The 26,584-nt window shown below is 44.1% G+C and overlaps 1 protein-coding gene and 1 long non-coding RNA gene across 6 annotated transcripts in view; one reads left to right on the top strand and one right to left on the bottom strand.

Annotated features, from left to right (window-relative positions):
* The window catches only part of LOC137563117 (uncharacterized), a 90,331-nt gene extending 88,788 nt beyond the window's left edge, over nucleotides 1-1,543 (bottom strand). The window contains exon 1 of one of the 3 annotated variants that reach the window (XR_011030261.1): nucleotides 1,257-1,543. This is a non-coding gene — a long non-coding RNA (uncharacterized lncRNA). Of the gene's footprint in view, nucleotides 1-1,160; nucleotides 1,233-1,256 lie in introns of those variants that run through there. The other 2 variants (XR_011030260.1, XR_011030262.1) reach the window with 2 other exon arrangements.
* Nucleotides 1,335-26,584, top strand: part of DET1 (DET1 partner of COP1 E3 ubiquitin ligase) — a 45,492-nt gene continuing 20,242 nt past the window's right edge. The window contains exons 1-3 of one of the 3 annotated variants that reach the window (XM_068275178.1): nucleotides 1,335-1,547; nucleotides 2,773-2,921; nucleotides 13,574-14,680. In XM_068275178.1, the coding sequence (XP_068131279.1) occupies nucleotides 13,583-14,680 (1,098 nt within the window). In that variant the 5' untranslated portion in view covers nucleotides 1,335-1,547; nucleotides 2,773-2,921; nucleotides 13,574-13,582. The remainder of the gene's footprint in view (nucleotides 1,548-2,772; nucleotides 2,922-13,573; nucleotides 14,681-26,584) is intronic. The other 2 variants (XM_068275179.1, XM_068275176.1) reach the window with 2 other exon arrangements.

Here is a 26,584-nt window from a genome sequence, read left to right as displayed (position 1 = left end):
TGGCAGGCAGTGATAAGCAGATTTTAGTAGCATGCAGGTAGTGAGGTTGAAAGAGAGGGAGGACCAGGGCCCGGCCGAGAGGAACCAGCCTCAACGCACACTGTTGGAGGGGGCGCACAACTCACTCAGCTATCATTCCCCTATTGTGTTTGAAGCAGAAAGAAATAAGAAAAGGGGATACATGGCAGTGACTGCAAGCCAGATAACTAGAGATTAATGTGTTGGGGGCCCTAGGGTGCCTCTTAGTCTAATGGCAATTAGTGTGGGAGGGATGGAGGGGCGCACTTTGTTGTCTCAACCTTGGGTGCTGGAGGACCTTGTCCCGGCTCTGGGGAGGACAGCAGCCAGCAGCAAGGGACCACACAGCCCCTGTGAGTTAAAAGGGCCATGCCGTGAGAACATAATTTCCAGCCGTGACTCATGCTGTACTGCCACTGTTTGGGCGCCAGACTCTGCTCATAGGTGTCTGTACCCACTACTGTGGAATCTGCAGCTTTTCTGCCCATGCAATTTGAGCAGGGAAATTATCAATTCTATCAATATGTATGCCGCCCAAATCGCATGCTGGTGCAATTCGGACAGCACATTGCAGTTTACAGTAGCACAAATCCAAATCCTTATAGCTGTGCATTGCATAGCTATAGTGATTCGGGTAGGATTTACAATTTGGAAACAGAGTGAAAATAGACTCTTCTTTGCAAATACCACATGCGATTTACCACATTAACGAATCTGCGCTTTGCATTTTTTTATTTTTCCTAGGAACATTGCTGTTTTGAATTTATTGTGAGCATTTGTATGCGAGTTGTCCCTGTGCTTTTTCCATACATAGCAAAGAAATTAATTTACATGAAAATGTATCTAATTAACTTCAAATTCATGTGCAATTTTTTTTGCACAAAATCTTTTCTGTGTTCCCATTGACTTGCAATGATTTTTTTTTTAAAGAAAGCAAACCTCACAGGAAATTTTAAAACAAAGAAAAATAGGGGAAAAAAGCACAATGTGATACCATTTACATATTTTAGATGTGCGATTAACATGAAACGCAATAACAATAATCTTATGAAAGCTGCCCAATTTCACATTTAGAATCATGAATTAAATGCAGGTTGTATGGGAATACACGGGAAATACAAAATATGGGAAACTGGGTGTACGGAGGCATTGCTTTCTGAGCAGGAAAGGGAGAAATCCTACAGCTCCAGCACGACAGGAGTAAACACAAACACTTGAGACTTCGCTTTACTTCCTACACATGCGCAGCAACGAGTTGCCATTCCAGTTCACGTGATCACCTCTCACTCGCACTGCCTTAGGATCATGTGACACTGAGCTGAGCATGCCTAAAGCAGTGTTGGCCAGCCGTTGGTTGGTTTTATGTTACTGCGCATGCGGGGTGTCTGAAGAGTTGCCGGTGTCCCGTCCAGTCCACGAGTGACGGAGTAGTCCCGCCCGAGGTGTCAGTGTCCTCGCGCTCCTCCGCCGGCCTGTGTGCTGCACGTGACAGGAGCAGCTGGGATCACGCGCGGCAGAGGCTTGACAAGGTGTGTTCGCGTGACTGTTCCTGTGTGTTCCGCTGATTCTCACTCGTGTAATTGCTGAACCAGGAAGTACAAATTGCACCACCAAATAAAAGTCACTATCTGCCATGCTGTAGAAAGCAGCTTTCATTCTGGTTCCAATAGAGCCTAGGTTCTCAACATGCGGTATGCGTACCCCAAGGGGTACTTCTGATGGTTCCAGGGGGTACTCATGCTTGATATACTTAACAAAGTATAACAAATTTAGAGTTTTAGAAAATAAATCTTACATAAACACCAAATTAGTATTTTAGCTAATTAAAAGCAACAGTAAATGCTTGGAAATAGTTTAGAACCAATTATTATGTACTACGTTTATTTATTTGTCAAGGGGTACTTGTGATAAGGTTTACCATGCTAGGGGGTACTTGGCGAGTACAAGCTTTTAAAAGGGGTACATACCAATAAAATGTTGAGAAACACTGCAATAGAGGACCAAGCTTGTAGAAACCTCTGTTTTAGTGATGCAGAGATGGCTGGGTGCCAGGGATAGTGACTTGAGGTTTCTTGCTGTGTGCCCTAAAGTGCGTACATTTGAATACGGCGCTGGTAGACTTGGGCGCAGGATCCAGCTGTTAAATGGCTGGTCCTGCTTCTGCACAAGTCCGGGGCGTTTTAATTACTATTCCCCCTCCAGGCCGACATGGATAGTGGGGGAATGAAATAATTCAGCTTCCAGCGATTGCTGGAGGCCGAATTATTGTGTTTTTTAAACAACTTCGGCTCCGTCTTCTGACGGAGCCGACCTTCCTCACTGAGCGCCGCTATAGACTGATTCCCATTACAGTCTATGGCGGCGCTGGCTGCGCCCAAAGCTAGCAGCGCTGAAAAGCACTGCTCCGCCCTAAAGTAGACTAACACCATTGAATTGTAAATTATTAAACATCTGAAACTTTGCCCCCCTTCCCCGCCACTGAGACTGTGTGGCTTTGTCTCCCACCCCCCCTCCTTCACGCTGTCCAGGGCGGACACCCGCCTGGCCACTCCTAGAAACTGTGAAGTGTCTCAGGTACCATAGTTACCTGGGCAAGAAGTGTCTCAGGTACCATACTTACCTGGGGCTCACTTCAGGCCACTCGTCCTTTGCCTCCCTGGGTGGCTCCTGGCTGGGGTCACAGCCTTCATTGGTGGTGTGCATGTTAATCGGTGAAGCCTCTGGATCATCGAATACTTTTTTTTTTCCACACAGGTTTGAAGTATCTAGTGCTTCTTTCACATGGGCTCTTGTGGATCCCCCTACTCTGTCCCTTCTGAGTTCTGCCTTCACTCCGTCTATTTAGAGCTGGGTTATAAGAACATGGAGAGGGGAGGGAGACAGTGCTGGAGCGCATAGAGCTGGTGAGTGACCTGCCGTCAGCACATGCTACTGGGAGCACCTATTCCTAGCTATCTATCCTGAGGTTACCTACAGTGGCTTGCAAAAGTATTTGGCCCCCTTGAAGTTTTCTACATTTTGTCATATTACTGCCACAAACCTGAATTGATTTTATTGGAATTCCACGTGAAAGACCAATACAAAGTGGTGTACACGTGAGAAGTGGAACGAAAATTATACATTATTCCAAACATTCTTTACAAATCAATAACTGCAAAGTGGGGTGTGCGTAATTATTCAGCCCCCTGAGTCAATACTTTGTAGAACCACCTTTTGCTGCAATTACAGCTGCCAGTCTTTAAGGGTATGTCTCGACCAGCTTTGCACATCTAGAGACTGAAATCCTTGCCCATTCTTCTTTGCAAAACAGCTCCAGCTCAGTCAGATTAGATGGACAGTGTTTGTGAACAGCAGTTTTCAGATCTTGCCACAGATTCTCGATAGGATTTAGATCTGGACTTTGACTGGGCCATTCTAACACATGGATATGTTTTGTTTTAAACCATTCCATTGTTGCCCTGGCGTTATGTTTAGGGTCGTTGTCCTGCTGGAAGGTGAACCTCCGCCCCAGTCTCAAGTCTTTCGCAGACTCCAACAGGTTTTCTTCCAAGATTGCCCTGTATTTGGCTCCATCCATCTTCCTATCAACTTTGACCAGCTTCCCTGTCCCTGCTGAAGAGAACTACCCCAGTGCATGATGCTGCCACCACCATATTTGACAGTGGGGATGGTGTGTTCTGAGTGACGTGCAGTGTTAGTTTTCTACCACACACAGCGCTTTGCATTTTGGCCAAAAAGTTCCATTTTGATCTCATCCGACCAGAGAACCTTCTTCCACATGTTTGCTGTGTTAACAATGGCTTTCTTCTCGTCACTCTTCCATAAGAGAACCTCCAACAAAAAAGTTAACCCGGCCTCACTATGTCACATATCAAAAACTTTATTGAAAAATTCACAGCAATCACAACCTGTATAGGCTTTGGACTGCCTTGCTGATGCCGGGAAAACTTTTTTTGAATTTTTTGAACATTTGGTCGATCATGTGGTCGATCATGTGGTCTGTGGTCGATCATGAATATATGTAACTGTTTTCTCATTGGATGTATGGCATGAATGGATGTATGTGAAGCGTGCGTGGGACGCAGGGATTGCCGGGTTAACCCTCAAGTTCTAAGTGTTTTATTTGAATCTTTCGATACAGGTTGTGATTGCTGTGAATTTTTCAATAAAGTTTTTGATATGTGACATAGTGAGGCCTGGGTTAACTTTTTTGTTGGAGGTTCTTTTGCAGATTTAGTAATCTGAATTTAAGGCCCACAAACATCTGATACATCTGCGCACGCAGGGTAGTTTATGCGTGCAGCAGAAAGATATTCAGATGTGATATCACTTGAAGACCGGTATTTAAACACTCTTCCATAAGAGCCAACTTTGTGCAGTGCACGACTAATAGTTGTCCTATGAACAGATTCCCCCACCTGAGCTGTAGAGCTCTGCAGTTTGTCCAGAATCACCATGGGCCTCTTGACTGCATTTCTGATTAGCGCTCTCCTTGTTCGGCCTGTGAGTTTAGGTGGATGGCCTTGTCTTGGTGGGTTTACAGTTGTGGCATACTCCTTCCATTTCTGAATGATCGCTTGAACAGTGCTCCGTGGGATGTTCAAGGCTTTGGAAATCTTTTTGTAGCCTAAGCCTGCTTTAAATTTCTCAATAACTTTATCCCTGACCTGTCTGGGGTGTTCTTTGGACTTCATGGTGTTGTTGCTCCCAAGATTCTCTTAGACAACCTCTGAGGCAGTCACAGAGCATCTGTATTTGTACTGACATTAGATTACACACAGGTTCACTCTATTTAGTCATTAGCACTCATCAGGCAATGTCTATGGGCAACTGACTGCACTCAGACCAAAGGGGGCTGAATGATTACGCAAACCTCACCAGTGTTCTCCCCAGAATTTTTTTCCAGCCGGGTGGCATGGAATAGTAGCCGGGTGGATCGAGATGAAAATGCAGGGCAACTCTGCTTACAGCATAGGAGGAGGTGAGAAGGTGAGCTGATGACAGCCGGGTGGTCACCAAATCTAGCCGGGTGGAGCACCCGGCTAAAAGAGCCTGGGGAGAACACTGCTCACTTTGCAGTTATTGATTTGTAAAAAATGTTTGGAATCCTGTATGATTTTCGTTCCACTTCTCACGTGTACACCACTTTGTATTGGTCTTTGACGTGAAAGACCAATAAAATTGATTCATGTTTGTGGCAGTAATGTGACAAAATGTGGAAAACTTCAAGGGGGCCGAATACTTTTGCAAGCCACTGTATACTGAGAGCACTTACACCTCGCTACCTATGCTGAGTGCACCTACTCCTAGCTATCATGAGGGCAGCTACGCCTGGCTACCGATACTGTGGGCACCTACACCTGGTTACCGATACTGGGGGGGCACCTATGACTGGCTGCCTATAATGGGGGCACCTACATCTGGCTACCTATACCTGGCTACCTACCAATACTGGGTCTGGAGGCTCTTGTTATTTGGGGGTGGAGGGGGGAATGTGTGATGTGTCATGGAGATCTGAGTGTTTGGCATGATGTGTCAGAACTTCAAAAAAGGTTGGGAACCACTGGCCTAAAGAGACTATCTGGAATTATTTACACAATGCGGGGAAAACAAAAAGGCTAGGTCCTCTACACCTTTGCCATGGTGCTTACTGTAAAACTATAGAAAATATGGCTTAACCACTTGCCGACCGCCCACAGCCCATGGGCGGCGGCAAAGTGGATGCCTAAAGGACCGCAATACGCCTTCAGGCGGCGCGTCCTTTAGGCATGCCGGGGGAGCGATCGCGTCATTGATGACGCGCGCTTCCCCCGGCAACTGGCTCCGCCCACCCGCCGTAACATCCCGCCGGCCATACGGAAGCGCCGGCGGGATGTTAACCCCGCAATCGCCGCATACAAAGTGTATAATACACTTTGTAATGTATACAAAGTGTATTATACAGGCTGCCTCCTGCCCTGGTGGTCCCAGTGTCCGAGGGACCACCAGGGCAGGCTGCAGCCACCCTAGTCTGCACCCAAACACACTGATCTGCCCCCCCCCGCCCACTGATCGCCCACAGCACCCCTCAGACCCCCCCCTGCCCACCCCCCAGACCCCTGTTTGCACCCAATCACCCCCCTAATAACCCATCAATCACTCCCTGTCACTATCTGTCAACGCTATTTTTTTTTTTTTTATATCCCCCCCTGCCCCCTCCTGATCACCCCCCCACCCCTCAGATTCTCCCCAGACCCCCCCCCCCCCCTGTGTACTGTATGCATCTATCTTCCCTGATCACCCGTCAATCACCCATCAATCACCCATCAATCACCCATCAATCACCCCCTGTCACTGCCACCCAACAATCAGCCCCTAACCTGCCCCTTGCAGGCAATCTGATCACCCACCCACACCAATAGATCGCCCGCAGATCCGACATCAGATCACCTCCCAAATCCATTGTTTACATCTATTCTCTCCTCTAAACACCCACTAATTACCCATCAATCACCCATCAATCACCCCCTATCACCACCTGTCACTTTTACCTATCAGATCAGACCCTAATCTGCCCCTTGCGGGCACCCAATCACCCGCCAACACGCTCAGATTGCCCTCTGACCCCCCCTTATCAATTCGCCAGTGCATTAATTACATCTGTTCTTCCCTGTAATAACCCACTGATCACCTGTCAATCACCTGCCAATCACCTATCACCCATCAATCACCCCCTGTCACTGCCACCCATCAATCAGCCCCTAACCTGCCCCTTGCGGGCAATCTGATCTCCCACCCACACCATTAGATCGCCCGCAAACCCGCCGTCAGATTACCTCCCAAATGTATTGTTTACATCTGTTATCTTCTCTAAACACCCACTAATTACCCATCAATCACCCCCTATCACCACCTGTCACTGTTACCTATCAGATCAGACCCTAAGCTGCCCCTTGCGGGCACCCAATCACCCGCCCACACGCTCAGATTGCCCTCAGACCCCCCCCCCCCCCCTTATCAATTCACCAGTGCATTAATTACATCTGTCCTTCCATGTAATAACCCACTGATCACCTGTCAATCACCTGCCAATCACCTATCACCCATCAATCACCCCCTGTCACTGCCACCCAACAATCAGCCCCTAACCTGCCCCTTGCGGGCAAACTGATCACCCACCCACACCAATAGATCGCCCGCAGATCTGACATCAGATCACCACCCAAGCGCAGTGTTTCCATCTATTCTCTCCTCTAAACACTCACTAATTACCCATCAATCACCCATCAATCACCCCCTATCACCACCTGTCACTGTTACCCATCAGATCAGACCCTAATCTGCCCCTTGCGGGCACCCAATCACCCGCCTACACGCTCAGATTGCCCTCAGACCCCCCCTTATCAATTCGCCAGGGCATTATTTACATCTGTCCTTCCCTGTAATAACCCACTGATCACCTGTCAATCACCTGTCAATCACCCCCTGTCACTGCCACCCATCAATCACCCCCTGTCACTGCCACCCATCAATCAGCCCCTAACCTGCCCCTTGCGGGCAAACTGAACACCCACCCACACCAATAGATCGCCCGCAGATCCGACGTCCGATCACCTCCCAAGTGCAGTGTTCACATCTGTTCTCTACCCTAAACACCCACTAATTACCCATCAATCACCCCCTGTCACTGCTACCTATCAGATTAGACCCCTATCTGCCCCTAGGGCACTCAATCACCCGCCCACACCCTCAGAATGCCCTCAGACCCCAGCCCTGATCACCTCGCCAGTGCATTGCTTGCATCTATTCCCCCCTCTAATCACACCTTGAGACACCCATCAATCACCTCCTGTCACCCCCTAGCACACCTACCCATCAGATCAGGCCCTAATTTGCCCCGTGTGGGCTCCTGATCACTCGGCCAAACCCTCAGATCCCCCTCAGACCCCCTTCCGATCACCTCCCCAGTGCATTGTTTGCATCTATTTTCCCCTCTAACCACCCCCTGAGACACCCATCAATCACCTCCTGTCACCCCCCTAGCACTCCTATCCATCAGATCAGGCCCAATACAACCTGTCATCTAAAAGGCCACCCTGCTTATGACCGGTTCCACAAAATTCGCCCCCTCATAGACCACCTGTCATCAAAATTTGCAGATGCTTATACCCCTGAACAGTCATTTTGAGACATTTGGTTTCCAGACTACTCACGGTTTTGGGCCCGTAAAATGCCAGGGCGGTATAGGAACCCCACAAGTGACCCCATTTTAGAAAAAAAGACACCCCAAGGTATTCTGTTAGGTGTATGACGAGTTCATAGAAGATTTTATTTTTTGTCAAAAGTTAGCGGTAATTGATTTTTTATTGGTTTTTTTTCACAAAGTGTCATTTTTCACTAACTTGTGACAAAAAATAAAATCTTCTATGAACTCGCCATACACCTAACGGAATACCTTGGGGTGTCTTCTTTCTAAAATGGGGTCACTTGTGGGGTTCCTATACTGCCCTGGCATTTTAGGGGCCCTAAACCGCGAGGAGTAGTCTAGAAAACAAATGCCTCAAAATGACCCGTGAATAGGACGTTGGGCCCCTTAGCGCACCTAGGCTGCAAAAAAGTGTCACACGTGGTACCGCCGTACTCAGGAAAAGTAGTATAATGTGTTTTGGGGTGTATTTTTACACATACCCATGCTGGGTGGGAGAAATTTCTATGTAAATGGTCAATTGTGTGTAAAACAAATCAAACAATTGTCATTTACAGAGATATTTCTCCCACTTAGCATGGGTATGTGTAAAAATACACCCCAAAACACATTATACTACTTCTCCTGAGTACGGCGGTACCACATGTGTGGCACTTTTTTACACCCTAAGTACGCTAAGGGGCCCAAAGTCCAATGAGTACCTTTAGGATTTCACAGGTCATTTTGCGACATTTGGTTTCAAGACTACTCCTCACGGTTTAGGGCCCCTAAAATGCCAGGGCAGTATAGTAACCCCACAAATGACCCCATTCTAGAAAGAAGACACCCAAAGGTATTCCGTTAGGAGTATGGTGAGTTCATAGAAGATTTTATTTTTTGTCAAAAGTTAGCGGAAAATTGATTTTTATTGTTTTTTTCACAAAGTGTCATTTTCCACTAACTTGTGACAAAAAATAAAATCTTCTATGAACTCACCATACTCCTAACGGAATACCTTGGGGTGTCTTCTTTCTAAAATGGGGTCATTTGTGGGGTTCCTATACTGAACTGGCATTTTAGGGGCCCTAAACCGTGAGGAGTAGTCTGGAAATCAAATTTCGCAAAATGACCTGTGAAATCCTAAAGGTACTCATTGGACTTTGGGCCCTTTAGCGCAGTTAGGGTGCAAAAAAGTGCCACACATGTGGTATTGCCATACTCGGGAGAAGTAGTACAATGTGTTTTGGGGTGTATTTTTACACATACCCATGCTGGGTGGGAGAAATACCTCTGTAAATGACAATCTTTTGATTTTTTTACACACAATTGTCCATTTACAGAGTTATTTCTCCCACCCAGCATGGGTATGTGTAAAAATACACCCCAAAACACATTGTACTACTTCTCCCGAGTACGGCGATACCACATGTGTGGCACTTTTTTGCACCCTAACTGCGCTAAAGGGCCCAAAGTCCAATGAGTACCTTTAGGATTTCACAGGTCATTTTGCGGAATTTGATTTCCAGACTACTCCTCACGGTTTAGGGCCCCTAAAATGCCAGGGCAGTATAGGAACCCCACAAATGACCCCATTTTAGAAAGAAGACACCTCAAGGTATTCCGTTAGGAGTATGGTGAGTTCATAGAAGATTTTATTTTTTGTCACAAGTTAGTGGAAAATGACACTTTGTGAAAAAAACAATAAAAATCAATTTTCCGCTAACTTTTGACAAAAAATAAAATCTTCTATGAACTCACCATACTCCTAACGGAATACCTTTGGGTGTCTTCTTTCTAGAATGGGGTCATTTGTGGGGTTCCTATACTGCCCTGGCATTTTAGGGGCCCTAAACCGTGAGGAGTAGTCTGGAAATCAAATTCCGCAAAATGACTTGTGAAATCCTAAAGGTACTCATTGGACTTTGGGCCCTTTAGCGCAGTTAGGGTGCAAAAAAGTGCCACACGTGGTATCGCCGTACTCGGGAGAAGTAGTACAATGTGTTTTGGGGTGTATTTTTACACATACCCATGCTGGGTGGGAGAAATAACTCTGTAAATGGACAATTGTGTGTAAAAAAAATGAAAAAATTGTCATTTACAGAGATATTTCTCCCACCCAGCATGGGTATGTGTAAAAATACACCCCAAAACACATTCTACTACTTCTCTTGAGTACGGCAATACCACATGTGTGGCACTTTTTTGCAGCCTAACTGCGCTAAGGGGCCCAAAGTCCAATGAGCACTTTTAGGCTTTACAGGGGTGCTTACAAATTAGCACCCCCCAAAATGCGAGGACAGTAAACACACCCCACAAATGACCCCATTTTGGAAAGTAGACACTTCAAGGTATTCAGAGAGGGGCATGGTGAGTCCGTGGCAGATTTCATTTTTTTTTGTCGCAAGTTAGAAGAAATGGATTCTTTTTTTTTTTCTTTTTTTTGTCACAAAGTGTCATTTTCCGCTTACTTGTGACAAAAAATAATATCTTCTATGAACTCACTATGCCTCTCAGTGAATACTTTGGGATGTCTTCTTTCCAAAATGGGGTCATTTGGGGGGTATTTATACTGTCCTGGAATTCTAGCCCCTCATGAAACATGACAGGGGGTCAGAAAAGTCAGAGATGCTTGAAAATGGGAAAATTCACTTTTTGCACCATAGTTTGTAAACGCTATAACTTTTACCCAAACCAATAAATATACACTGAATGGGTTTTTTTTTATCAAAAACATGTTTGTCCACATTTTTCGCGCTGCATGTATACAGAAATTTTACTTAATTTGAAAATTGTCAGCACAGAAAGTTAAAAAAATCATTTTTTTGCCAAAATTCATGTCTTTTTTGATGAATATAATAAAAAGTAAAAATCGCAGGAGCAATCAAATAGCACCAAAAGAAAGCTTTATTAGTGACAAGAAAAGGAGCCAAAATTCATTTAGGTGGTAGGTTGTATGAGCGAGCAATAAACCGTGAAAGCTGCAGTGGTCTGAGTGGAAAAAAAGTGCCTGGTCCTTAAGGGTTAGAAAGACTGTAGTCCTCAAGTGGTTAAAAGGAGTCTGAAGCAAGGGGTATGTGATGGCTGCCATATTTATTTCCTTTTAAACAATACCAACTACCTGGCAGTTTTGCGGCACCAGTCTAGTTAAGGGGATCCAGCAGGAAACCTCATAGGGAACAGTTCTCCAATCACAGTACCCTCTAGAGCACAAAGCTTTGTGATTGGCCGAATAGTGTGGGTGTATTTTTACTACAGCCTATCTGAAACCGAATGCCTGGGTACACGCTATGCAATCTCCCATCAGATAGACTGGTCAAATCGATTATTTCCGACAGGTCCGATCTGATTTCCGATAGTTTTTCTGATCTTGTCTAAACAATGTCGATCAGAAAAATGACGAAATCAGATTGGACCTGTCAGAAATAATCGATTAGACCCATCTGTCTGACGGGATATTGTATAGTTTCTACCAGGCATAAAAATTTGAGAGGGTGCTGTCCAGCCAATCATGTTAGTGGATTTTTCCTATGAGGTTTACTGCTGGATCCCCTAAACTACCGGTAGAGGGTCTATGGCTAAAAGTATTAAAGGCTTAGGACCAGCAGGGCTTCCAGGCAACTGGAATTGTTTAAAGGGAACCTAATGCAAGGAGATATAGAGGCTGCCATATTTATTTCCTTTTAATCAATGCATATTGCCTGGCTGTCCTGCTGATCCTCTGCCTTTATTACTTTTAGCCATAGACCCTGAACAAGCATGAAGATCAGGCGCTCTAACTGAAGTCTGACTGGATTAGCTGCATGCTTTGTTTCAGGTGTGTTATTCAGACACTATTGCAGCCAAAGAGTTCAGCAGTATAGCCAGGCAACTGGCATTGCTTAAAAGGAAATACATGTGAAAGCCTCACTTTAGGTTCCCTTTAACCTTCCTGGCGGTATGGACGAGCTCAGCTCATCCATGACCGCCGCTGTGCACTGCTCCGGCCCGACTGGGCCGATTTGCACAATTTCTTTTAAAAAAAAAATGGTTGCGTGTTGTACGCGATCGCCGCCGCTACCCAACGTGTAACAGGCCCCCCCCCCCACGGGACCCCTGCGCAGCCGGGCCATTCAGTGCCAGGCAGTGCTGAGGGGTGGATTGGGACTCCCTGTGACGTCGATGATATCGATTACGTCATCGCGATCAAGGGAAGCCCTAAAGGAAATCCCGTTCAGAATGGGATTTCCTGGTGGGTTTGATTGCCGGCGGCGATTTGGAAAGGTGGGAGGGATGCAGCAGGGAGGGGGGAATCATGTAGCTAGCGCTAGGCTAGCTACTTGATTAATAAAAATAAAAAAAACTGCTGCGCAGCCACCCTGGCGATCTTAATAGAACGCCAGGGTGGTTAAAATATTATGGCAGCCTTTATATCCTTCTCACTTGGAGTTACCTATAAGGTATATAACGTTTAGCTTTAATGTTTCTGTTGTAATTTTAGAACAGGCCTGATTTCATTCACCTGAAGTGAAAATAAAATGAATACTTACCTCAGGACTATCCAGAGGCTTCCACATCCTCCTTCACCCCACCGATCCAGCACTGGGACCCTCGGAACACATTCTATGACCTTGTTGGATATATTCCTGGGCCGCATTCCTGTTCGTGTACAAGTACAGCCACACTATGCAGGTGCAAGTATGGACAGCCAGGATGCCGGGGTCCTCACCCACCCAGGCTTCACACACCTGGTCCGCCGGTGCTCAGACACTCAGTGGCTCACCACTCCACCAATATGTTCACAATGACAAAGGATCGAGGTCAGCACTCCACTGGCGATATAAACTTGCGTTTATTGGAAAAGTTGCAAACACGACATGTTTTGGGGTCACCCCCTACACTTGAGGAAGGGGGTGACCCCGAAACATGTCGTGTTTGCAACTTTTCCAATAAACGCAAGTTTATATCGCCAGTGGAGTGCCGACCTCGATCCTTTGTCAAGTATGGACAGCACCTGCTCAGTAGCATGGAGCCACTCATGTATGGCTTTTGTTTTTTTTTCTCCGTGCACAAGCAGCTTGTGCTATTGCTCAGACCCGGGCCATGCCTGCACAGTTCGGCCACACTCGTACATGAACTGGGGCATAACCACAAAGAAGAGCGTCCTGGCGAGCAGTGGTGGAGTGAAGTAGGATCAGAGAAGCTTCTGGAACATCAAAGTGTCTAACTTTTTCTCTACTCCCCCTTTCCCTCCCCGTCAAGGCATATGACCACAAAGACCATTGTTTGACAGTATGTGGCTTATGTCACAATAAAAGGTGCGCTGACCATCTCTGAACATTGTGATACGAGAGGTAATCCTGCTGTTTTTGCATTATTAATGTTATGCTATTGTGTTTTTGTTTATTATTGCAGTAAGATGTCATGTTTATGATGGATCATGAAGCTCCAACAATAAAGCCTAGAAGAATACAAAATCAGAATGTAATTCACCGTTTGGAGCGTAGGAAAATAAGTTCTGGGAAGCCTGGATCCCATTGGCACCAAGTTCGCATATTCCATCAGAATGTATTTCCTAATTTTACAGTAGTCAATGTGGAAAAGCCACCATGTTTCCTTCGCAAGTTCTCCCCCGATGGCAGATATTTTATTGCATTTTCTTCAGACCAAACTTCTTTAGAAATCTACGAGTACCAAGGCTGCCAGGCAGCCGAAGATCTGTTAAATGGTTACGAAGGAGAAATCTTGGCAAATTCTAATGATCAGCGATCAGTGAACATTAGAGGACGCTTGTTTGAGCGCTTCTTTGTACTTCTTCATATCACTAACGTGGCATCGAATGGGGAACATTTGAATCGTGAATGCAGTTTATTTACAGATGACTGTCGCTATGTCATTGTGGGATCAGCAGCCTATCTTCCAGAGGAGCCATATCCGCCTTTTTATGAAATATACCGCAACAGTGAGTCTGTAACGCCTAATCCAAGGTCTCCTTTGGAAGACTATTCCCTTCATATAATAGATCTTCATACCGGCAAACTTTGTGATACCAGAACCTTTAAATGTGATAAAATCATTCTTTCACATAATCAAGGCCTTTACTTGTACAAAAACATATTGGCAATTCTATCTGTGCAACAGCAGACAATTCATGTTTTTCAGGTTACCTCAGAGGGGACTTTCATTGATGTACGGACAATAGGTCGGTTCTGCTATGAGGATGACCTTTTAATATTGTCGGCTGTTTATCCTGAAGTGCAACGTGAAACTCAGACTGGAATGGCAAATTTGTACAAAGAGCCGTTTATTAACTCTTTGAAGCACAGACTGCTAGTGTATTTGTGGAAGCGGGCTGAGCAAGATGGCAGTGCTATGGCCAAAAGACGCTTCTTTCAGTACTTTGACCAGCTAAGGCAGCTCCGTATGTGGAAAATGCAACTACTGGATGAAAGTCACTTGTTCATTAAATATACCAGCGAGGATGTGGTCACTCTGAGAGTAAACGACCCATCACAGGTACAGGTATAAAGAAATTCCTTAATTCCTTTCATTAGTGGAGATTGAATTTGTATGTTTGATTTTATTTTTTTATCTTTTACGTTACTAATTGTAGTGTGTATGAAGATTGTTGAGCAGCATAAATAAGTTTTTAAATCTGTTCATATAGATAATTGTAGAACTTTTAGGCAGGGTTGTGGAGTTGATGAGTCGGAGCAATTTTGGGTACCTGGAGGCGGTGGTTTCATAAACTGAGGAGTCGGAGTAGGATGATTTTTGTACTGACTCCACAGGCCTGCTTTTAGGGGGACGTGTTGGTGGCAGGAGCATCAGTGGTCTAGCATGAACGTATAATAGTGAGCACTTTGTATTTTTTGACATACAGCCCTGTTCCTGTCCATATACTTAGTGGATATGAGATAAAATGTGGGGTCATTACCATTGGCCTTCTTACATATACCCACCAAATGTAGCCCCCTCCGTTCTGACATTCCAGGTTCCAAGATCATAAGGGCTCCCCAATCGCAAATGCAGAAAATTCCCATGCATTCTGCATTTGCGTTTTGAGTATGTATTTTTAACCCACTTATCAGAAATTTTCATCAGTCTGTACTGTTTAGCTAGGTAGTATTGTTGTATATTCTATTTATAGTGCTGTGCGTGCAATATATTCAGAGCTGTTTTTTAGCGTGGTTCCTCTTTAAATGAAGGATTTCACCAGTAACAGGTGTCATAATAACACAAGGGTGAACAGAACATTTTCTAATCTTAACACAGCAATTGAACAGTATTTTTTGAGTCGAGCATTGTGTAAAGCTGGCCACTAACGGTCCAATTTCTAGCGAAAAATCGTTCGAGCGATCAGAAATTCTGATCAGATTGGTTGTAGATAATCTCCATAGGTGGACACAATCGATTATGAACGAGTGAAAAAAAATGTCGCCTGAATGAATTTTCGTCGAACGAAAATTTGGATTTTCTTGGTGGTCGTGATAGATAGGAAGCAATGATTGGTTAGTTGATGGTGTAGTGAACGATTTTTCGTCCGATCAGAATTTCTGATCGCTCGAACGATTTTTCGCTAGAAATTGGACCGTTAGTGACCAGCTTTAGGGTTTCTTCACCCTCTTTTTTCCTGATGCCTTAGCTTTTTCTTTCTTTATTTTTACTTCTGTGTATTGTGCAGGGAAAGGGGCATTGAGTTAGTCCTTCCTCTGTGCGTGTAGAGCTGACCCTGTCCACCTCCTACCTGGTTAAAAAAAAATAATGTAAATTGATGAGCAGTGAGAAATGGTGTCTTATTTCAGGCAGGGTAGAATAAGTGGTATACATGGCATTTTATAAAAACATTGAATGGTTAAATGTTTCATTATACACTGAGCAGGGTGGAAGTGCAGTGGAACGAGGTAGGCCAGGTGATCTGCTCCATCTTGGAATGGCAAAATTCCACTCTACTTGCAATGAGGAACAAGAAGCTGTTAGACTGGAACCTTCAATATATATTTATTGGGAAAAGTAGAAAGGTGCAAAGCACAAATCAATTTGCATGGATAATTACAAGTTTATTGTCCAGTACATTAAAAATGAGACCCTAAGCTAGCGCTTTGCAGCCTTATTAAACCTTGGCTGTAAAATCTTAACCAGGTTTAGGTACCTTGTGATGAAGCGAGAGCATTGTGTTAGCTTCCATCTTAAAGACGGCAAAGTGGGTGGCCCAGGTTCCCAACGTTCGGTGACGTCGATTGCGGTGGGTATGTGCGTCGATTCGTCGGTATTCATTGCTATTTCGACGTTACTTGTACCAGCAGTCTCTGGTCCTTAACAAGCGGGCAGAGACCGCTGGTACTTAAGTGGTTAAACAAAAACATTTTCTTTGTTACAGCTGATACAAATCCTAAAATCTGCACCGTTTCGACTTCCTGATTCATGGAAGCAATCATATTGTTAACATCCGGTGCTTTCAAATGAGCTTATCTGCTATCTCTGCCATGGCAGTTTTGACATGGGGGGAGATCAAATTACAACTTGTGATGACACTAGTGAGGGGGAATTAGACAGGCTAAACTCTCTAAATACATACAGGGTGCATTTCTGTTTTCCTTCTGTCCTGTGCAAGAGATCAGGTCCACTATAAGGTTCCCAAACACATATAGATTTCTGTCCAATATGGCATACAAATCGTTCCCTATCTGATCTGAATCTGATCAGAGAGGGATCAAGTCCATACACGGCACACTGATTGTCATGTACGGTAGTCTATTGGACGTATGGAACCACAGCATTGCACTATTTGATACAGTGCAACATTGTAGGTTGTTGATGTCCAGGTGACGACAACCTACATAAGGTTATCGCTGTCTCAAATCTGCTGCCATCTAGTGGCGTCTTGAGACGCAGCAAGTGCGACAGAGCGCAAGATGGAAACGCCGATCATCACATTAGCTGACACACTGCTGCACTGAGCTTTCCAAAAGCCGGGGTGACAGGAAACTGCCCCACGGCACGCCTGCAGATACGGTTCCCGGCTGAGGGTTTGACCAGATCATGAGGGGAAGCAGCCTTATTCACGCTAACACAAGGCTGTCACCCCTCAAAAACACTTCTCACTGCCACCTTTAGCTGCTGCTAGACACTTCAACAATTCCCACTCTGCTGTCGAGTGGTCTGCACTCAGTCCAGCGTTTTCGTATTTGGGTCAGCTTTGCGCTTTAGGCCAAATACAGGAACGTAACACACACAATACAATCGCACAGTAGCAAGGCACTATCAGGCACTGAACTTGTAAAGCAAATTACACTGCAGTCTGTCTCTCTGGGCTATGAGTTTTTTCTAGTACATCAGAAGTCAAACTTATTAAATATTTAATATTCCAGAAAAAAAGTGGAACAGTGCAGAAAGTAATAAACACAAGATTTATCAAAACAAGTAAAAATTACAAAGACACACAATAAGACAGTTTGCAAAAATAAAAACAGGAATTAAAACAGAAATTGAACTTTTACCAGCACAAAGGTCCAACTTGGCTGTGGGAGGACACAAATTCTGATTGGATCAGGATCATCTCTAACTAACGCTACCTCCAGGAGAAGATGATTTGTGACGGTCCTAGGCCGACTTTTATATAGTCCGATTTGTAGCCCGAGGGTACAAGTCCAGATATAATTTAATTTCCTCAGAAGGTGCACAGAACTCTTGTCATATCCTTGCTGGCTGTGATATGCAAACTTCAGGGGTTTCCTGTCCCACTTTTGAACTTTGCAGACTTCAGTTAGTGAGATTGTATATTGGCTGTTTACATGTATAGACTTCAAAGCAATTCAAACACTTCCAGCCCAACTGGTCGGGTAATTGTCTAAGCGTTTCCTTGCTAGAGGCAAGGTAGATATTTCCTAATTAAATGTCCAGGTCTCTCTGGGCTATTCAACGTAACTGGTCTATTCAATGCAGACAATGGTAGCTTCCTTGCTGGACACTGAATGCAAATGTAATTTACATTGACATACAGACAATCACATTAGCAGCTTCCTTGAGCCAGGTGACAATTATACCCCCAAAGCCAGCTGCCAGACTGGCCTCTTACCCTACATACAGGGAGTGCAGAATTATTAGGCAAGTTGTATTTTTGAGGAATAATTTTATTATTGAACAACCATGTTCTCAATGAACCAAAAAAACTCATTAATAGCAAAGCTGAATATTTTTGAAAGTAGTTTTTAGTTTGTTTTTAGTCTTAGCTATTTTAGGGGGATATCTGTGTGTGTAGGTGACTATTACTGTGCATAATTATTAGGCAACTTAACAAACAAAAAATATATGCCCATTTCAATTATTTATTTTTACCAGTGAAACCAATATAACATCTCAACATTCACAAATATACATTTCTGACATTCAAAAACAAAACAAAAACAAATCAGTGACCAATATAGCCACCTTTCTTTGCAAGGACACTCAAAAGCCTGCCATCCATGGATTCTGTCAGTGTTTTGATCTGTTCACCATCAACATTGCATGCAGCAGCAACCACAGCCTCCCAGGCACTGTTCAGAGAGGTGTACTGTTTTCCCTCCTTGTAAATCTCACATTTTATGATGGACCACAGGTTCTCAATGGGGTTCAGATCTGGTGAACCAGGAGGCCATGTCATTCGTTTTTCTTCTTTTATACCCTTTCTTGCCAGCCACGCTGTGGAGTACTTGGACGCGTGTGATGGAGCATTGTCCTGCATGAAAATCGTGTTTTTCTAGAAGGATGCAGACTTCTTCCTGTACCACTGCTTGAAGAAGGTGTCTTCCAGAAATTGGCAGTAGGACTGGGAGTTGAGCTTGACTCTATCCTCAACCCGAAAAGGCCCCACAAGCTCATCTTTGATGATACCAGCCCAAACCAGTACTCCACCTCCACCTTGTTGGCGTCAGGGCTGTGGAGGTGGAGTCGGGCAATTTTGGGTGCCTGGAGTCGGAGTCGGGGAAAAATGCACCGACTCCGACTCCTAATGAATTTGTAACTGTAAATAAAATAGAAAATATGATAAAATGTTCTATTTATCAGATAATAGTCATTAAAAATAATGTGTATATATACAGTAATAGCTGTGCTTAGTCCACAAAAATGAAATAAACCAATCAAAATGAGTTACTTGTGCTGCTTCAATAAAGCAGTCCCCGTATTTTTAAGATCAGATATACATATCTGATTGTGACTGTATATATGATGTGTACACAGGAATCTTTATATATACTAAATAACATCTATGCTGTAACAATGCCTGATGTGTAGCTGTGTCACTAATAGAGACGGTCAATGAGATGGAAATAATTCTGCATCGATGCTGATTTATGCAAATGTATGCACTCCCTTTGCTGATGAAATCAAATAAATTGATATGTTGTTAAAATTTGGTTTGGTGACTACAAATTAAAGGGTAACTGAGACGGATGAAAAGTAAAGTGTTTTTTTTTTTGTTTTTTTGTTTTTTTTTTATACATACCTGGGGCTTCCTCCAGCCCCCTTCAGGCTAATCAGTCCCTCGCTGTCCTCCACCACCCGGATCTTCTGCTATGAGTCCTGGTAATTTAGCCAGTCAGCGCTGTCCGGCCGCATGCCGCTCCCACAGCCAGGAACATTTTGCACCTGCGCAATAGTGCTGCACAGGTGTAGTATGCTCCTGGCGGCGGAGTGTGTGCAGGCGCACTACGCCCGACTGGCTCAAGTACCTGGACTCATAGCAGAAGATCCAGGTGGTGGAGGAGGACAACGAGGGACTGATTATCCTGAAGGCGGCTGGAGGAAGCCCCAGGTATGTATAAAACTTTAATTTCATCTGTCTCAGGTTTACTTTGTTACACAGTAGTACTATACTCTACATATGCACTCCCCACAGAGCTGCAGGGAATCCACTGAGAATGCTGTGCACATTGAACACAGAGGTGTTGTCTGTCACCCATAAACTTTGTTCAGATTGTGCATGAAGAATGTGTAATAGAGGAAGAATCTCCTCATTCCCCTGCAGAGTACCTGCACATCATTCTTACATGTACCCACACTTACATTGCCTAGGGCCTGATAAATGTTCTTTGTTCCGGTTTGTACCTTTTACAAGTACTCTTACCAAGGACTAGTTTTAGTCTAAAGGGAATAAATATAGTAGTCTACATATCCTTCTCACTTCAGTTGTCTTGTAAAATTCCTAAGCGTTGGCAGTTAAGAGACGAATTTCAAGTTACATACTCTTAATCAACAATATTGTAATATGCAAATTAGAGGAGTCGGAGTCGGTGGAATCCTAAACTGAGGAGTCGGAGTCGGTGGATTTTTGGACCGACTCCACAGCCCTGGTTGGCGTCTGAGTCGGACTGGAGCTCTCTGCCCTTTACCAATCCAGCCACGGGCCCATCCATCTGGCCCATCAAGACTCGCTCTCATTTCATCAGTCCATAAAACCTTAGAAAAATCTTGAGATATTTCTTGGCCCAGTCTTGACGTTTCAGCTTGTGTGACTTGTTTAGTGGTGGTCGTCTTTCAGCCTTTCTTACCTTGGCCATGTCTGAGTATTGCACACCTTGTGCTTTTGGGCACTCCAGTGATGTTGCAGCTCTGAAATATGGCCAAACTGGTGGCAAGTGGCATCTTGGCAGCTGCACGCTTGACTTTTCTCAGTTCATGGGCAGTTATTTTGCGCCTTGGTTTTTCCACACGCTTCTTGCGACCCTGTTGACTATTTTGAATGAAACGCTTGATTGTTCGATCACGCTTCAGAAGCTTTGCAATTTTAAGAGTGCTGCATCCCTCTGCAAGATATCTAACTATTTTTTACTTTTCTGAGCCTGTCAAGTCCTTCTTTTGACCCATTTTGCCAAAGGAAAGGAAGTTGCCTAATAATTATGCAGACCTGATATAGGGTGTTGTCATTAGACCAAACCCCTTCTCATTACAGAGCTGTACATCACCTAATATGCTTAATTGGTAGTAGGCTTTCGAGCCTATACAGCTTAGAGTAAGACCACATGCATAAAGAGGATGATGTGGTCAAAATACTCATTTGCCTAATAATTCTGCACTCCCTGTACAAATCTGAAATGGTACACAGCAGAGAGAAAATGACCAAAATGGCTTCTGTATTATATGCCATATCACAAATGGCTGTTTTATTATGACTCGGGCCACAGGTAGTCTTGTACCGCTCTTTGCCGTACTCCTGTTGTGGAGGGCCACAGTCACAGCAGGGAGCGCTGGCAGGTGTAGGATACTACTGCACATTGTCATGCTCCACTGCCAGGTACACTATGAACCGTCATTCTGCTCTCTGTGGGGGGAGGCTGCCTACTGAGGCACATCCGATCTGTTTCCGATTTGATAACAGAATCGATTTTGCGAAGTTAATCAGAAAATCAATCCTATTATGAGCAGTTTGGACGTGTACACAGCATGCAATTTCATGTCGGATTACCAGTCAATCGGACTGGAAATTGTTTTGTGTGTACCCAGCTTTAAGAAAAATCCCTCCCCAGCTGCCCTTCTGATCTATTTGGCTACAGTAGTATTTGAATTACACCAGAAACAAGAATGCAGCTAATCTTGTCAGCTCTGACAATGTCAGAAACCCCTGATCTGCTACATACTTGTTCAGGGTCTATGGCTAAAAGTATTAGGCACAGGATCAGCAGGATAGCCGAGCAACTGGTATTGCTTAAAGGGACACTTAAGCCAGGAGTAAAAAAACTGTTTTACTTGCCTGGAGCTTCTACCAGTTCCGTGCCCTCGCAGTTACTCGCGGAGCCTCCAGTCCCCTGCCGCCAGCCAGTTTCATTTTCCCAGAATCGTCTGGCTTTCTGCGCCTGCGCAGGCCTTGCCACGCATGTCCTTCATCTTCCCGCCCTCAATAGCATCCTGCACAGGTGCAGGACGCTATTGCGAATAGGAACGCAAAGAAAAATACACGTGGCCAGGCCTGTTGGGCCTGTCAGCGAAAATAATTGATACACGTGGCCAGGCCTGTTGGGCCTGTCAGCGAAAATAATTGCTGGCGGCAGGGGACTGGAGGCTCCTTAATTGACTGGGAGGCACAGGATGGCTGGAGGGGGCTGGTAGAGGCCCCAGGAAAGTAAAAATGATTTTTTATTTTTTTTTCCCTGGCTTAAGTGTCCCTTTTTAAAAGGAAATAAATATGGTAGCCTCCATATACCTCTCACTTCAGTTGTCCTTTAAAGGAAACTGGAGTATCCAGATAAAATCCAAGCAAATGGGAAGAGCATAACTGCAAACTCAATCTGGAATACATCTTTAGCAATGTTGGGGTTAGTGGCCTAAAACTTGGCTTTTGGGATGTGACTTTGTTTGCTTAGTTCCTTATGAGCAGTTTAATTTTGCAGCAATTAGGTTTTTCACCGCAGTTGTAATGTTATCTATTCGATTTTATCTTGGCACTTTCAGACGAGGTTGTTTATACTACCCAGGTGGGCTTATGAGAAAAATAATAAATCGGTAATTTTACTTTTTACTACTAGTTTGTCGTTAATTTGCATTGGGCTCTCCCTGCCATTTGGTGTCTCAATAATACCATGTTAAGTACGCATTATAAGCTTTTAGCAACTTTTAACATTCTCAAACTACAGGGAGTGAAAACTAGGGGTTAGCCGATTTGGTAAGTGAAAACCTGTGAAGCCTAAAGCATGTAATCAAGCAAAAAAATGCATTTGGAAGTAAAATCAGACCCAGGAAAGAAAAGATGCTGTTTAACATCAGCATTTGGGTTGCACATTAGATGCACAGCTATAATGCTAAGTAAAAATTGGTGTACTTTGACTTCAGGACTTGCTGTATATAATAGGTATGCTGCAGTCAGCTGTAAAAATGCTATTAAATTAAAATTGTTTTACAGAACTAAAAGGTCAGGGACAAATTTGAGTGTTTCAAGGTTCCCTCCATAACCATTCTGATTCAAACCAGCAGTGGAAAATGACAGGGAACAAACTATTCTACACCAGTGGTGGTGGTTGTTTGGAAACTGCATTTATTGTTTAATGTCAATGACAATTGAGAGGCAGTTTGTGCCACATTTTTATCTTTTAGAAGTCGGAAATATTTGAAGGTAGAGTTACTGCCTGATCACAGTAGCAACGGTGTGGTGCGCCTATAGAATAGCCTTGAAAGCCCAAGCCCAGGGTTTTTTGTTTGTTTTTTTTCAGAATACATTAGTAATGTGGTTTTTTTTTTGTTGTTGTTGTTTTTTTGTTATGCATTTCAAATTTTAACCCTTTCAGCACTGACCACTCTGGTCATTCTTAAAGAGAATCTGTACTCTAAAATTCTTACAATACAAAGCATACCATTCTATTAATTATGTTCTCCTGGGCCCCTCTTAGCTGTTTCTGCCACTCCCTGCTTCAATCCTGGCTTGTAATTGCCAGTTTTAGGCAGTGTTTACAAACAAAAGATATGGCTGCTAACCAGCATGTGATAGGCTGAGAGACGCTCAGTCTGTGACTCATACAGAGCCTGGGGGCTTGGAGAGGGTGTGTATAACTTCTGCCCATCACAGCAGATCAGCACATTCCTTCCTGAGCCCGACAAAGCCAGCAAAGGAAAGAAGATTAGATTATATCACAGAGATAATACAGCCACTGTGCAACTAGGAAAGGCTGCAGTAAGACAGACCACCTTAGAACAGGTATAGGAACTTCTAGGATAGAAGAAATAAGGCTGAACATTTTGTTACAGTCTCTCTTTAAGGACTAGAGCAGTCTCTAGTGCTCTTCCCTGGTCCTTTACTACATAATCCCTGGTGAGCAGGTAGCAAGGCTGGGTAAGTATACCTCGCCTTCCTCCTCTCTCCAGCGCCGAGCAGCTGTGACCGGCATTACAGCAGTCAATCCTGTACTGACACAAGTATGGGGTCCTGGCTTTCAGTACGGGGCTTGATGCCTAAGGGGACAATCGGAACCTTTGAAAGGTTTACATTGTGAATGCTATGATCACTGACTATCGTTGTGACCCGGAGCCAATCAGTGCCAGTTAATGCCAGTTACTAGCTTAATCTCCAGTTCTGTGTCCGCGGGAACGTTCTGTTTGAAATCTACCTAATGTCAGAGGCTTACAGCCACAAGGATGACGTAGATTTCAACAAAAGGTTAAAGGACCACCATCTTGAAAAACTGTAAAATGTGTACACCTACATCTAAAATATATACATTTGTCCAAGAGTAAAATGCACTATAAATTCCTTCTTCCCTGTGTCGCGATTATTTAGCGTACCTGTAGCGAAAGAAGTGTCCCTCGGGGGTATTCACCTCAGGAAGGGGAAGCCTATAGATCTTAAAGATGCTTCTCTCATCATCCTCCACCACCATCCCGTTCCACCATTGAGACTAAAAGCTGAATGGCTCAGATGGGTCCATTCGACTGTGCAGTGCAGTCATGCTTTGGGGGTCTCGACGCAGGATCAAGCCAGTGGAGGAGGATGGTAGAGGCTTATTTAGGGATCCCAGAGTCTTCCTCCACCCAAGGTAACTATCCATTTTAGGGCATTGCAAACCTCCTAGATTTTGCTTTAAAATCTGACCTATATGACTGACTTTGGTTGGCACTCCCTGGGAAATTCCTACATAAAGATGCTAGCCAGCCTTTCTCCTCGCTTGCATGCTGTTGTGGTAGTTTTGACTGAGCAGCTGCCATTTAACTCTTTTTGAAGATAATGATATAGGAAAATAAGTAAGTATAAATTATCTGGTACACCAGCTCAGTTCTGATGAGCTACTTACATTCTCCTGCCTTCCTACAGTGAAAAACCAACTCTGCAGTAGCAGTGGTGAACAAGGCTTAAAGTGAACCTCCGGACTAAAAATCGACTCAGCAGCACTGAAAAGGTTTTGTGTTTCTTTAACAGTTTCACAGCATCAGAACTTTGTTTCTCTTTTACAAGCCTCATTTTTAGCTGCACAGAAGAAAACTGCCCGGGCTTTTTTCCCCTGATGCTATGCAAAGCATGATGGGATTTCTGAATTTGTTGTTCTTGTTCTGCTGTTTTGGTGCAAATTTTTTTTTTTTACTCTTTGAATTTGACATTTGAAGCCTAGCGTGTGCAGCTGGGAGGGGTGATCAGGACACAGGATAGTTGGAACTGTGTCTCCTGCTCCTTGTCACCTCCTTTCAACCAAAAAGATGGCTGCCCCCATGACAAAGATGGCAGCCCCCATGAATCACAAAAATGTGCCTGTTCTTTTAAAACAGGGTGGGTAAGAGATTATATTACCTATCTATTCTAATTAACATAAATAATGTAACTTGATGACAGTATGTTTGTTTAGGCTGAAGTTCCCCTTTAAGCTGCAAGAACCCTTCTGCCCTCATTTTACTTGTGAGCTGGGTTCTGAGGAAGAGTGGGGTAGAGTGTTATAAGCAGCAGAACAAAGTGCTGCTTGCTTGTCTGGATTGCAGGCATGTAGATAGTTTTATAAGTGAATATCGGGAAAAACAAGTGCATACTTGCCTTGTCAAATTTTTCATTTGTAGCTCCTTACCCAAATCGAGGGGTGCTGGGGCTGCAGAATCCGCCACCCTGAAGTGTCTTGCAGACTCCATGTGATGCCTTACTCCCCTTTTGAATGCATCGTAGTATGCACGTGTGTATGACCGCATACGTAGTATGCACGTGTGTATGACCGCATAGGGAATTAGAGGAGCAGCACCCCATAGGTAAGTAATGGTGCTCCCCAACCGGCCACACCCCCAATGGCACACTCCATTAGGAAACTCCCTTATTTAAAAGGCAAAAAAAAAACTGCTTAGGTCCCTTCAAGGGGGTGTGCCCAATAGCTAGTAAAACTGGTTTAACTTCTAATGTTTGCATAAACGCTACAGAATGGTAGGCCATTCTGATAATAGATATCTGATGCATTTTGTTCAGGGCATCTCGACTGTACCAGGAAGGACAGGCATTTCCACATACAGTATACTAAGGCCAGTATGTGCAGTTTTAATAGACTAGTCCATTTATACTATAAAACGCATTTGTTGCATATCTAATGAAAGTCCATGGAGATTCGCACTTCTGCTAACATTCGAAAAATTGCATTGTACAAAAAACTAAAAAAACTTGCATCTTGCAGCATAAATTTGCACATCACATTTAAAATCCTGTTGACTTAAAAATGTGCAAAAATTCTAACAGTAATGCAATTTTTACTGTGAAAAAACATAGTTTTTCACAATAAGTGTGAATTCCGCCTAAGACCGTCATCCTGTAGTCCCAGAAACTCCCTAAGAGAATTGCGTCAGGAAGATTATTCTTGGTGACAGGTTGGCATCTCACAATTTCCATGACAACCTTACAACCTATTTTTTTTTTCCTTCCTCTTGCCCTGGCCTTGATGTAGTATAGTGTAATGGACATTGAATAAGGAAACTGAAACATGTTTCGGGAAGTTGCAA

The sequence above is a fragment of the Hyperolius riggenbachi genome, chromosome 3 (assembly GCF_040937935.1).
Source record: "Hyperolius riggenbachi isolate aHypRig1 chromosome 3, aHypRig1.pri, whole genome shotgun sequence".
NCBI lineage: Eukaryota > Metazoa > Chordata > Amphibia > Anura > Hyperoliidae > Hyperolius > Hyperolius riggenbachi.
This window is presented reverse-complemented; position numbering and strand designations above follow the sequence as displayed.